This window comes from Lethenteron reissneri, chromosome 9, assembly GCF_015708825.2.
Source record: "Lethenteron reissneri isolate LAM-NWPU_2019-01 chromosome 9, ASM1570882v1, whole genome shotgun sequence".
Taxonomy (NCBI): domain Eukaryota; kingdom Metazoa; phylum Chordata; class Hyperoartia; order Petromyzontiformes; family Petromyzontidae; genus Lethenteron; species Lethenteron reissneri.
In genome coordinates this window covers 6,202,686-6,215,329 of record NC_083787.1, presented here as the reverse complement: position 1 = coordinate 6,215,329, position 12,644 = coordinate 6,202,686, and the positions used below count along the sequence as shown (strand labels likewise).

The window sequence follows — 12,644 nt, the reverse complement described above, 5'->3', positions numbered from 1 at the left end:
ACCCACGGTCACTCTCAGCAACCCAACAAAACGCCTAATCGCACACCCTCGTGTGGAGAGAGCCACGCTCCCCAGTGGTAACGTTTAACTCGCCCTAACCCCCACCGTGGTCGTCAACCCACAGCAACATCCACTGACCATACTCTCAGCTAGTGCAATTTCGGGGATGAGCAGCAACTCGGCCACGCTCCTCCCTTACTATCCCATCAGAGATGGACACACACCAGCCTCGTATAGTCCGATGCTTTATAGCCCAGGGAAGGTTCATCCCCCAGCAATGCCAGACCCCCTGTACTCCCCCCACGGGGCAATGTTCTCTTATAGAGACAATAACACCCTAACCCAGATCCCGTGAGCCCCCGGCACACCAGGTTCAGTCTGCCACCGCACAACTGAACCATGACTCCCCGAGCCATATGAGCACATGGCCCATTAGTTTAAGACATACCACGGAGGTTTCGCCTCCGGGCTGTCAGGTCAGCCATCAGCCATAGGCCGAAGTGACCACAACTCGTGCATCACCCAATCAACAATGGCAGGCATAACAGATGGAATATTTGCCCCACCCCGGTTTTTCCCGCGCGCTCAAAAATGGCGTCCCCCTTCGCCCAGCGCGTTCGCGCAATCTCTCGCGCGCACTCAAAATGGCGGCCCTTTCCGCAAAGCGCATCGTCGCCATACCCCGCGTGCGCGCAAAATGGCGGCCCAACGTGCGAACACGTGGCCAGTTTTCTCCATTCGTGCACCCCAGCTTCCCTTAGCTGGGGGTCACAAGACGCATCCCCCGTCACGTTATAACAACCCCACCAACGATAGACGCACAGCCCCAGCTTGCTGCGCACAGCTGTCATATCGTGGAATTTTTAACCAATATTTTACCAACCACATTAGTTACACAACCCAACTCGCCAAGCAACTCGTGGTTGCATGCGATCAACCGAATACGCGACGCCACTTGGCGCCAATTTACGATCCCATTAGCATTAACATCTAAGCCACCCACAACGGCGTCATCGCGCACCCTCATTCTCAAAAAGCTCAATTACCCCTATAATATACACGCAATCTCGTGTGCACAACACCCATACAACCAAATTTTATGGTCCCCCTCTATAATATACACGCAATCTCGTGTGCACAACAACCATACAACCAAATTTTATGGTCCCCCTCTATAATATACACGCAATCTCGTGTGCACAACAACCATACAACCAAATATTTGGGTCCCCCTCGAATTTGTTACCAATTTCCAACAGGTACGCACAATATAATAACAATCTCAATTCCAATAATCAACCACTGCATCGCACCCCATAACCATACAGAACAGTATAACAGCACATACAATCAGCATATTGCGATCACACGCGTACATTTAAACACAATAGCAAGCAGATCTGCAGGCAACCAACACACCATTAATCCTGTCGTAACTTTGCAGCAACAACACAATTATTCTCTCTCTTGCAACAATCGCATCGCACACAGCACCTCGCAGCACAATACACCAAAAAAAAATATATATTTTTTTTCAATTAAGCCCATCACACAAGGTAACCCACAAATAATACAGCGCAAGATACCCGACGCTCCCAAGTTAATAATTAACTTCACCATCAAGATAACAACTCCACGCAGCAGCGCACACACACAATTTGACACTCAGCAAATACAGCAGACTCTCCGTCCATTCTCAACACACGCACACACTTATATTGACACCAAGCAACAAGCAGATAGCGCGTTCATCGTTATTACACACATATACACACAGTCCGAACCGCGCTCCGCACAATCGAGTCATAAGAGAAAACCAAAATAGCCCCCCGGCCCTCGAAAGATGAGTGAGGTGTGTGTTAAGGCCGGGTGCGTATCGTTATGACTCGCCCGGGGCTGCAGCAAGAAGAGGACGGCAGGGTGGCAACTTGAGACGCCTCGCAGAACTCGTTCGGCGACTTGACGGCTCCGTTGTCACGCACCCGAGCCAGGACGGGAAGCTCCCGCCCCAGCAGCTGCAGCATCGGCGTCTTCTCCTCGCAGCACCCCCTCGAAAACCAGCAGCTCACAGCAGGCTGCTCACCCCGCGGCACCTCCAGATGGCAGCGCAAGGCTGCCTCTCCGCCGCGATGTCGAAGATGGCGGCGTCCTCCCGCCGCGGTGAAGACAAGATGGCGGCTTCCCGCCGTTTCTCCCCTGCCACGCCCAAGATGGCGTCTTCGTGCCACGTGGCAATGGCGCTGGCAGCGCAGGAAAGGCAGAGGCCTGCGGATCACCACCGGGCCTCCCCGACGTCGTCCTCGGCGTGGTGAACTCACACAGTTGCGCCAGCACGATTTTCAAGGTCCCCATCTGCATCGCCATCTGTCTCCATCGTAAGTTGGCGTCCTCCGGCTGACAGGTCCACCGACGCGGCGACACCTTGCTCACCCGGACCCGTACTCGTTCCAGAACGGATCTCCTCTTCCATCGCAGGCAGGTCCACCGTCTGAGGAAGGTCGTCGTCGTCGGATGATGTAGCAGGAATATTCTTTTTTTTTCTTCTTTCTCTCAGTTGTTTTGAGATGCCGTTTCACTTCTGACTCCAGTGTAATAAAATGACTTAGACACTTCTTTCTGTCTTCGTGTCCTTTATTTGGGGTTCGCGTTCTCCTTCCCACACGGCACTCCTCCTGAGACTCTCTCCCTGGCAGCCCCACATCTGCCTTCGCTCCCGTAGCCTTCCACGCTCCTGCAGCTCCGCTGCAGGCTCTTGGTGCAGCCCTCCGGCTGCCCCCACAGCAGCTCCATCGCTGCTCCCTGTTCCTCCGTGCGTGGCGATCTCGCCACCTCCCAAGTTAGCCCTTCGTGGCCTCTATGGCTACCTCGCCATCTCCAACCTCAATCCTCCATTCTCTCTTCCACCCCGCTGGCTGGCACCGTCATGAGCCCCTCAGCCACCAGGCTGAGGCACGGCGACCACCCAACGTGTTCACCACCCTTCACTCCCCCGACTCCCCAGATAGCTTCCTGTCTCCCCGCTATAACTTCTCCCCCACATCACCCTGACTCCTCCCTCTCGGATCGTCATATCCGCCCCGCCCATTTACGCCCGCATTACATATTTACTCACTACGGCTTTTCACATAATGCCCCGAATACGGCATTCACTCCAATTTTAAGGGGCATGGTAGCCAGCATTGGCAATTCAGCGCTTTAGCGGTGAGCGTGGATTGTGTGGATTTGCGAAACTCCGAAGCCCACCGAACTGCCAGGTATCGGACGGGTTCACAAAGCCGTTCCACTTTACCCATCTGTGTGGGAGACTTTGAATTGTATCCCCTCGTATGCGTAGCTTTTCTAATTTCCTCCCATGAGAAAAAAAGTAATGAACAGAATATCCTTATGTAGGTCCCTCCTTTAAAAGAGTCGTAGGGATTATTGAGGCTTTCCGGAATAAATGAATCATGAACATTAAACAGATAACGCACACTAAATTTTGTGGCAGCGTGGCTCAAAGGGCTAAAATAAAGCACAGCATGGGAATTGCAAAGAACCGGGATTTGTTCTATGTAGGTTTGTACCACAACGTGTTCAAGTGGATGAAGGTCGTTGTCTCAACCCCATCACGAATAACTACAAAATATCATCAAATCAATCTAAACATTTGTATTACTTAATTTGACTTAGTCCAGCTCTGATAATAACAAAAAAAGAGTTTGATTTAACATGTAAGCTTTCGCGACCAATGATATTCATGATAACATGTTTTTGTATTGAAATGTATTAAAATGTCTTTAAAATGTGGGTCATGAAATTACTACATAAGTAGTTCCGTGGAGTCAAGTTCTCAGCCCCAATCTCCGGCACAGGATGGTTCTTCTTTTCCCTCTCATCAGTTCCCGAGCGAGGATGTAACTCAAACACATTCCTGCGGAGGGAGCTGGTAGGAACGTTGGGTTGCTCGGTCAATGGCCAGGGTCAATGGCGGCGTGATGTATTCCGCAAATATGGCCGACTGTGAGGGCGGGCACAAGCCGGCGTGAGTAGGTTAAACGTTGAGTTTTATAAGGGCACCACGGGGTGACCAGCCCCTCCCCACCCAGCCCCATCCCACCCACCTCTCACCCAGCCCCACCCTCCCCACCCAGCCCCTCCCCACCTAGCCCCTCCCCACCCTCCCCACCCAGCCCCTCCCCACCCTCCCTTCTCCACCCAGCCCCACCCCTCCCATTTTTGGAGGCACGACGGACGAACACAATAATCCCCTGTGGGCTGGTGGAACCAGGTGGTTCCTACCAGTATTATCTCCACCATTGTCTGCTCTACACGATCATTGTACCTTCGGTCACACTTATCCCATTAGTTCCATGGTGCAGTTAGGCAACACGGTTCTGAATGGATTTCTCTTCACTTCACGACGTGATTCCAACAGCACAACTTGAATATAACATATCAGCAGAACTTCATTCAATGTTTCCACATCTAATTGCAAATACGTTTTAGTCCATCGACTTGTTGGCTTTTCCGACCATTAGTATCAATCAGCATTTAATACTGATGTAGGGATTATTACGGGAGAAACGGCGGACAACAAACACAGGGGTGTCGGCACTCACATACACGGGTGGTCACACCGACGTCCGCATCCGTTATTGCCCACGCCCCCAGCCCTCGGAGGTGATCCCTATAAAAGGTGGAGACCCAAAGAGCTCGAGGCAGTTCGACACGAAGCTGACCAGTGAAGATCCAAGACTCGGAGATTAGGCCCTGGGACTCCCCGGTCTCGCCGTCCTTATAAGGGCCGAGCCGGGTAAGCCAGCGGCGCGGCCCAAAAGCTTCCAGACCGCTGCCCTTATCAGGGCAAGGCTGGTTAGCTGGTGCCGAGATCTGTGCTTGCCAGGGCCAGATCAGTCAGCCTCCCGTAGCCCAGTAGAGGAGGACTGGGGAATAGGACAGAGGGCTTAGTACTAGGGTGGGTTTCCCATAGTACGGGTGAAAGGGGCCGATACCCCTTCAACTATTGTGCCTGTCCCTGGGTTAATAAACAGAGTGTGCCTCAACTTCGACATCGTCTCCTCGAACTTACTACACTAATATTAAGCTTAGTTTTAAATTGTTTAAGCAAGCAAACCCTGTCCTGGTTTCAACCTTCTGGGTCTCATCAGCAGTCACGCTTGTTAAACTAAATTAATGCCACTGGATTACTGTACACGAAAATACGTTTGTGTTGAAAAAAACCATCATTATTATTGATTTGTCTTCAAATGCAAAGATCACTCGTATAGCCTTAAAAAACTGTTGGGGCAAGTGCTGTTAGTGAGCACCTATGAAGGCCGGCACAGCACAGGAAGGGGTTGGTGGCCAGCATCGCGCCCAGCCGCCTTTGTCTTCCCAGTGGCGATGTTTACAGGTACTCATTTGAGGCTGAGTCGACCTAGGGGAGCAGGCCCAGGACCGGTTCAGATAATCGTCACTGGTGTTGTTGACCGTGAGCGGTCAACAACACCAGTGTCGCCGGGTTCGTTGCGCAGTTGCGCTACACCACCGCTCCCCACTCACACGCGCACGCACGCATCATCTCCTCCTGCAGACGGCGTGATCAAGTGGTGGGAGAGCGAGACGGGGCGGCTGCTCTTGACGAGCTCGGAGCACCAGGGCTGGGTCACCCACTTCGTCTTCTGGCACGAGGCCAAGTTGCTCTTGTCCTCCTCCAACGATGGCTCCATCGTGGCCTGGTCGGCAGCCGCCACGCTCCTCGACAGAATGCAGGTGAGGACGGCTGCTTGCGTTGTGGCCGAAACGTCGTGAGAATTATTGTATTATGTTTTATTGTTATTATTTTATTACTTCCCTTCTACGTGACTTTACCGAAAGAACCAAGAAGAAGAATTCAGGTGGCCATTCGGTGCACTGAAACGGCAGCGAACCCGCGTCTCTCGTTGCCACACATGTATGCAATTTCTATTTAAAGCTTTCGGGACTGCAGGGATTCATCTTCTTGGTTCTTTCGGTAAAGTTACGTAGAAGGGAAATAATAAAATAATAATAATAAAATGTAATAAAATAATTCTCACGACGTTTCGGCCACAACGCAAGCAGCCGTCCTCAGGTCTGTCGGGGAGACAGACCTGGTCTTCACCTGAGGACGGCTGCTTGCGTTGTGTCCGAAACGTCGTGAGAATTATTTTATTATGTTTTATTTTCATTATTTTATTATTTCCCGTCTACGTGACTTTACCGAAAGAACCAAGAAGATGTATGCAATTTTTCTTTTCTTTTACCAGGTAAGGCCCACTGAGCTATATAACTCTTTTTCAGAAGCGGCCTGGCCACAAATAATAGCTCAACTAAGTGGCTTATCACGTGCAATTGTATATCAGACAAATACACGTGGAGGGGAAAACCAGAGGGCACGGAGAAAAATCCACACGACCACGAGAGAACACCCAAACTTCAAATATACTGCAGGTGTCAGGGTCGGGATCAAACCCACGACCTCCCGTATACCGAGTGAAGTAGTTAACATCTCGCCACCGTGGTGCCCTGTAACAGCATACACTGTGCAGTCATGTATCGATAGACGAGTAGATGCGTTGCTGGAGCTACGCTCGTATATTGAAACTTCGTATAATGAATAACTTGTAACAGTACGATGAGGATGCGCTCCCAACCTTCGTAACTTCCTCTTGCATACTCTTAACACTTCATAACTGACCATTCGTATTGGAAATTCATATTATGTTTTATACTGTACAATATAAAAAAAAACTGACGTAGTTATAATAACTTAGTGAAGAAACAATGTTACGATTTACATAGTACCGGAGATCGACAATTTATTTTTTATTGAGTGATCTCAGTGTTTACTTATTATTTTACTAAATTTTTACCGTTAAAATAATGGTAATACATCCAAAGTCCGTTTTACTGCAACCTCGCATATCGAATATTTGCACACCGAGAGCATGAACACAATTCATCATCATTCATTCTCTCGCGGATTCATTAGTCCCCGTTGCAGCGCGCAGAGTAAAATAACAACACGGGTCACCTTGCTATGGAACAGTTCCCTTCTTTTCTGTCCACTGCTGGATGGCAAGGCCCCCCCACCATGCCCTGTGAGCCATTGGAGCTATTTGACCGCTCGGTGCGGGTTGGTGGACGCAGGCAGCGTAGTGGTGGCAGCAGAGCGCAATAAAAGCAAAATGGATTTAGCTGCATTGCCTCTGCTGACGACGTAGCCCTGCAACAGCCCATTAGGCGCGGCGGTCGTCTAAACCGTGCGCTGTCTAGGCCAGGGGTCGGCAACCTGCGGCTTCGGAGCCGCATGCGGCTCTTCAAGGACTGCTGCTACGTGACGTTATTCATCAAGGGCCACCTCGTGCATTGTGGCTCTTGAAATGTTGAGGGTTGTTTTTTTTTTACTACCGAATTTTATATTTTTAAAAATGCCTCCTTCTTGTTAATTTGGTTTCCCGACCTCTGGTCTAGGCTCCACCCGGCTTAGCTGTCCAGATCTGATGAGCAGAATGGGCACTTTGCGGGCGATTTGGTCATTTGGCAGCTGACAGTATCACACACACACACAGAACGGTTTCCCATTTCCGAGCCACATGGTCTGCAGCCCCATAGCACCTGTACATGGCCCTGCGACCGTCCTTCTGAACACTACCCTTGCTCAACTCGGCTCGGCATCTGGAGATCTGACGAGGCCATTGCCCGCGGGCGATTTGGCTCACAGGTCGTTTGAAGAGAATCCACGTGCGCGCACGCACAGCCACGCGCGCATCGGTCCCATCCCTTTGCGTGATCCAGCACCCCCCGTGCGGCAAGCCCAGACGCAGGCGCGTGCCCGTTGCAGGTGGGCAGCTCCGTGTACTGCATGGCGGGGCTGGGCCGCTGGCAGAAGTTGGCGTGCGGCACCCGGTGCGGCTTGCGCGCCGTGCGTCTCAGCGACGGCAAGGGCACGGCACGCGTCCTGGACTCTCCGGCCAGCCTGAGCGTCGCGGCGGACAAGCACGGCGCCGCGGGCGTCGTGTGCTGCATGGCGAGCAACGACAGCCGGCTCTACACCGGCGGGTAACGCTGCACGTGTCGCTTCACCCCGGCGTCCTCCAACACCTTCCCGAGGCAGCTGCCGTGCCATGGGAAGTCTGCAGGTCTTTCGAGGACGTCGTGAAGCAGTGCTTTGTCAGTTTGAGTAACGACGCGTCTCTCGAGCATGGTTTGGATATGTACGGTGCGAACGAAGTTCAACGTACATACATCTACGGCATCTCTTTTTTTGTACCAGTATCACCCCTTTTTGATATGAACATCGGCGTTACAATGCTCAAACACTCAATACACATACTCTTAGCTTTTTTCGGTAAAGTCACGTAGGTAAAAAATTAAATTAAAATTAATAAAAGTGAAATAAAAAATCACGACGTTTCGGAGGCAACACAAGCTTCCGTCTTCAGGTGGAACCGTCACAGCACGATTGCTGTATCAAGTAAAGAGGATTGATTTTACTTTTATTAATTTACATTTTTACCTACGTGACTTTACCGAAAAAACCGAAGAGTATGAATCCTTGCAGTCACGAAAGCTTCAAATCTAGACCCAATACACACCAATTATTAAAGCCTTCAGATTACACAACTGTATGTGCCCAGGTCTTAACGTGCGCCCTCTGTGTTGTGACCACACACCGCGTGGGTCATGCAGCTACGGGGGGACGCTGGCCATCTACGACGTTAGCTCGCCGGCGGGGGAGTCCGACGTTTCGCTGCTGCACTGCAACCCTCGCGCACACGACGCCGGCATCACCTGCCTGGCGCTGCCCACTGACGATCGCAGCACCTGGTGAGAACCGCCGCTATACCTGCCAAAGACAAAGATTCCCCCCCCCGTATAGCCTGGATAGACTAAATGGGGCAAGTGCTGTTCATGAGCAGCACCTATGTTTCACCACTGTTGCATTGCTTTTATAGCTTTATTTTGGTGATTTTCGAAACGTGTTTTGGTTTGGCCATGTTTGTTTGTTGTAGTACAGAGTTACACTGATGGCCTTAATCTAAGTTGTCTTGTGGTTGTTGTTGTTGTTTGACTTGCATCCCACTGGGATTTTTGCACGCAGTGTTGGTGTACGGTGCTTTTTCTGTAATATTTTGCTGTCTTTTCTGTTTGCACATATTCACTTTAAGATGTGTTCTTGTTCATGTTTTTGTTTTCTGTTTGTTGCGGTTGCACCCGATTCAAGAGCCGAATGGCTCACAGGGCTATACCTAATCAATGAACTTGAACTTGAACCTATGAAGGCCGGCATGGCACGCGATGGGGCGAGTGGTGGCCAGCATCTCGTCCCGACCTGCCCTTTTCCTCCCAAGTGACGATGTGCACGATGTACTCATTTGAAGCTGAGTCGACTTAGGGGAAGCCCAGGAACAGTTCAGATAATAATAACTGGTGGTGGCCGTGAGCGGGACCCGAGTTGGTGGATTGTTACATCGCAGGAAAACATCGCCACGATAATCATTTACTGGCTAACTATGTGTCTGGAGAGAGTTTTGGGCTGAGCCTCAAATGATCCTCATGCTCACAAATAAAAGCCTCCATTTGCACTAATGAGTCCCTGGCACTAATAATCTCCGTTGCAAATTTCCAAAACGCTGTGATAAGCAAGGCACGCAGAGTAACATAGACAACAAAGCAAGGCAAGCGGATTTTTGTTGTGACAGACATTTCCATACTATGGTTTTTACATCTACATGCAATTTTCTCTTGTCAGTATTGCCATAAAGAGAGAGTATTTCTACAAGTAATACACATTTTACTTGATCAGGAAAGCCTCGCTGAGCCTCTAGACTTTCATCTTAATTTGGAGCTTTCGTGACTGCAAGAATTATTCTTTGGTTCTTTCGGTAAAATCACGTATAAAGATAAATAATAAATTAAATAATAGCATACTACGACGTTTCGATTGCAACACAAGCAATCATCATCAGGTATAAAAGAAATAGCAACAAAAATCTAACCAGAAAACTATAGACAGACATATAAGCAGACAGATATCATAAAGATTCACAGAGAGAGAACACGTATCGGCACAAAGAGAAAGAGATCGTCTCTGTGACGAGGCCTCTCGACTTTACCTGGGACCCGAGTTGGTGGATTGTTACATGGCAGGATTCGTGAGAGGTATCTGCTGTTTTGCTCCAGCAGTGATGATGACAGTGCCCTGCGCGATGCTCTGCGTGCTGACATGCTGTGTACATCTTCTTGGTTCTTTTGGTAAAGTCATGTAGAATGGAAATAATAAAATAATAAAAAATAAAACATAATAAACATATTATTTTATATTGTTTTATTTTTTTTATTTTATTATTTCCATTCCACGTGACTTTACCGAAAGATTTCGATTTAAAGCTTTCGTGACTGCAGGGATTCATCTTCTTGGTTCTTTTGGTAAAGTCACGTAGAAGGGAAGTAATAAAATACCGAAAGAACCAAGAAGATAAATCCCTGCAGTCACGAAAGCTTTAAATCGAAAAATGCCATGTACAAGCAGAGTGCATTGCGTCGCCACCGCAGGCTGCTCACCGGCTCGTTCGACCGCACGGTGAGGCTGTGGTCCCGCGAGGGGCAGCCCCTGCAGCGTCTGGGCCACTTCCTGAGCGCCGTGACGGGGCTCTGCTACGTGCCGAGCGCGCACGCCGCCTGGGCGCTCAGCGGCGCCTGCAGCCCCGTGCTCATCGACCTGCGGTCGGGAGAGAGCGTGCGTGGACGCGCGCGCGCGCACACGCGCACACTCATACATACACACATGCACATACACGCACTCATTATACATACACACACGCACATACACGCATACACACACGCACTCATTATACATACACACACGCACATACACACACGCACTCATTATACACACATACACACATACGCACACGCATCCATTATACATACACACACATGCACATACACACACGCACTCATTATACACATATGCACATACACACATACACACACGCACTCATCATACATACACACACATGCACATACACACACGCACTCATTATACATACATACACACATGCACATACACACACGCACTCATCATACATACACACACAAAGATAAAAGACAAAGATCCCCCGTATAGCCTTAACAGACTGTAGGGGCAAGTGCTGTTAGCGAGCACATACACACACGCACTCATTATACACACATACAAACACATACACACATGCGCATACACACGCACACGCACTCATTATACACACACACATGCACATACACACACGCACCCATTATACATACACGCATGCACGCACGCACTCATTATACACACACACAAATTCACATACACACACGCACCCATTATACATACACGCACACATGCACATATACACACGCGCGCACACGCCCCCATTATACATACACGCACGCATATACACACGCACGCATATACACACGCACGCACGCGCGCACACGGTTACCCAGATTGGGCTGATAAATGTCACTGCATCCGGCGCTTTCGGATGGCTCTTCTGCGGCCGTCTGGAACGCTCTTCCTTTCCGATATTAGGAAGCCACTGGAGCTATGCACTTTTAAATCATCGTCTAGATTGAAAGCGCATTTCTTTAGGATTGCTTTTTGTGTTTAGTTTGTTGTCCTTCCCCCGCACCTCCGATTCACGCGGTTGGCTACGGACGGTGCTAAAGGAGTTCAACGTACGTACATACACGCCACGGGCACAGGGCTCGGCGACCTGGTGCTCTGAGCCACGTGCGGCTCTTTAAATGAGCGCTGCTTTGTGACCGTCATTTATTAAGGACTAACACCGTCTCGCGTTCACGTGCATTGAGGCTCTTGGAATATTGAGGGTTTTATTTTTTACCGAACACGAAAAAATAGAAATATCACTTCTTTGTTATTTCGGTTGCCGACTCCTGCAACTAGCAACAACAGCGGACGCGACCTAACGAGCGTTTGAATAGACAGAGCAGGACACCTGTGCGCGGTGGGCCGTGTGTGTGTGTGTGTGTGCAGGTGTCCGAGTTCGTGGACGTCTTCTCCGACCCCGTCGAGGCCACCAGACACCGGCTGCAGCTGCTGGCTTACCTGCCGGAGCTGGGCCAGGTCGTAGGTGCGCACGTGCACGCGTTCTACCGCACGTGCGGCAGATGTTGTAATTTAAACGCTCGCTCTTCGCGAATACAGAGTAGATGAGCGTCTCCTTCACGTATCTGTCTCCCCCACGTGTAAAAAATATATATACAATGAAGGTATTTCTTACGCAACCTATATCGGGATCCACGGCCCTCTGGGAGTGCATAATTTCAGCAGCATTGATTCAATGCAAGCAATCTCTGGACCGGTCTCGACTCCCATTGTCTCATCAGCAGTCAGGCTTGCTTTAATCAATGCTGGATTACTGGCAGATGATAAACGCAAAATAGTGCAAACACCCTCTCTTTAAAATATGGGTCCTAAATCTTGACTTAAAGTTTTCGTGGCTGCAGGGATTAATATTCCTTGGGTCTTTCGGTAAAGTCACGTAGATAGGAATCTACGTAGATAGGAATATATCTACGTGACTTTCGGTAAAGAATATATGTGTCCTAGTCCAGAGCTTGCCTCCACCGTAGCACTGTAGTCGTATGTTCCAGAA

General features: G+C 49.8%; 1 protein-coding gene across 3 annotated transcripts in view; it reads left to right on the top strand.

The window, feature by feature from the left end:
* The window catches only part of LOC133340479 (uncharacterized), a 41,696-nt gene that overhangs the window by 7,001 nt on the left and 22,051 nt on the right, over nucleotides 1–12,644 (top strand). For all 3 annotated transcript variants that reach the window (XM_061548758.1, XM_061548757.1, XM_061548759.1), the window contains 5 exons: nucleotides 5,573–5,751; nucleotides 7,844–8,061; nucleotides 8,692–8,829; nucleotides 10,558–10,741; nucleotides 12,023–12,119. In XM_061548758.1, coding sequence (XP_061404742.1) covers nucleotides 5,573–5,751; nucleotides 7,844–8,061; nucleotides 8,692–8,829; nucleotides 10,558–10,741; nucleotides 12,023–12,119 — 816 coding nt within the window. The remainder of the gene's footprint in view (nucleotides 1–5,572; nucleotides 5,752–7,843; nucleotides 8,062–8,691; nucleotides 8,830–10,557; nucleotides 10,742–12,022; nucleotides 12,120–12,644) is intronic.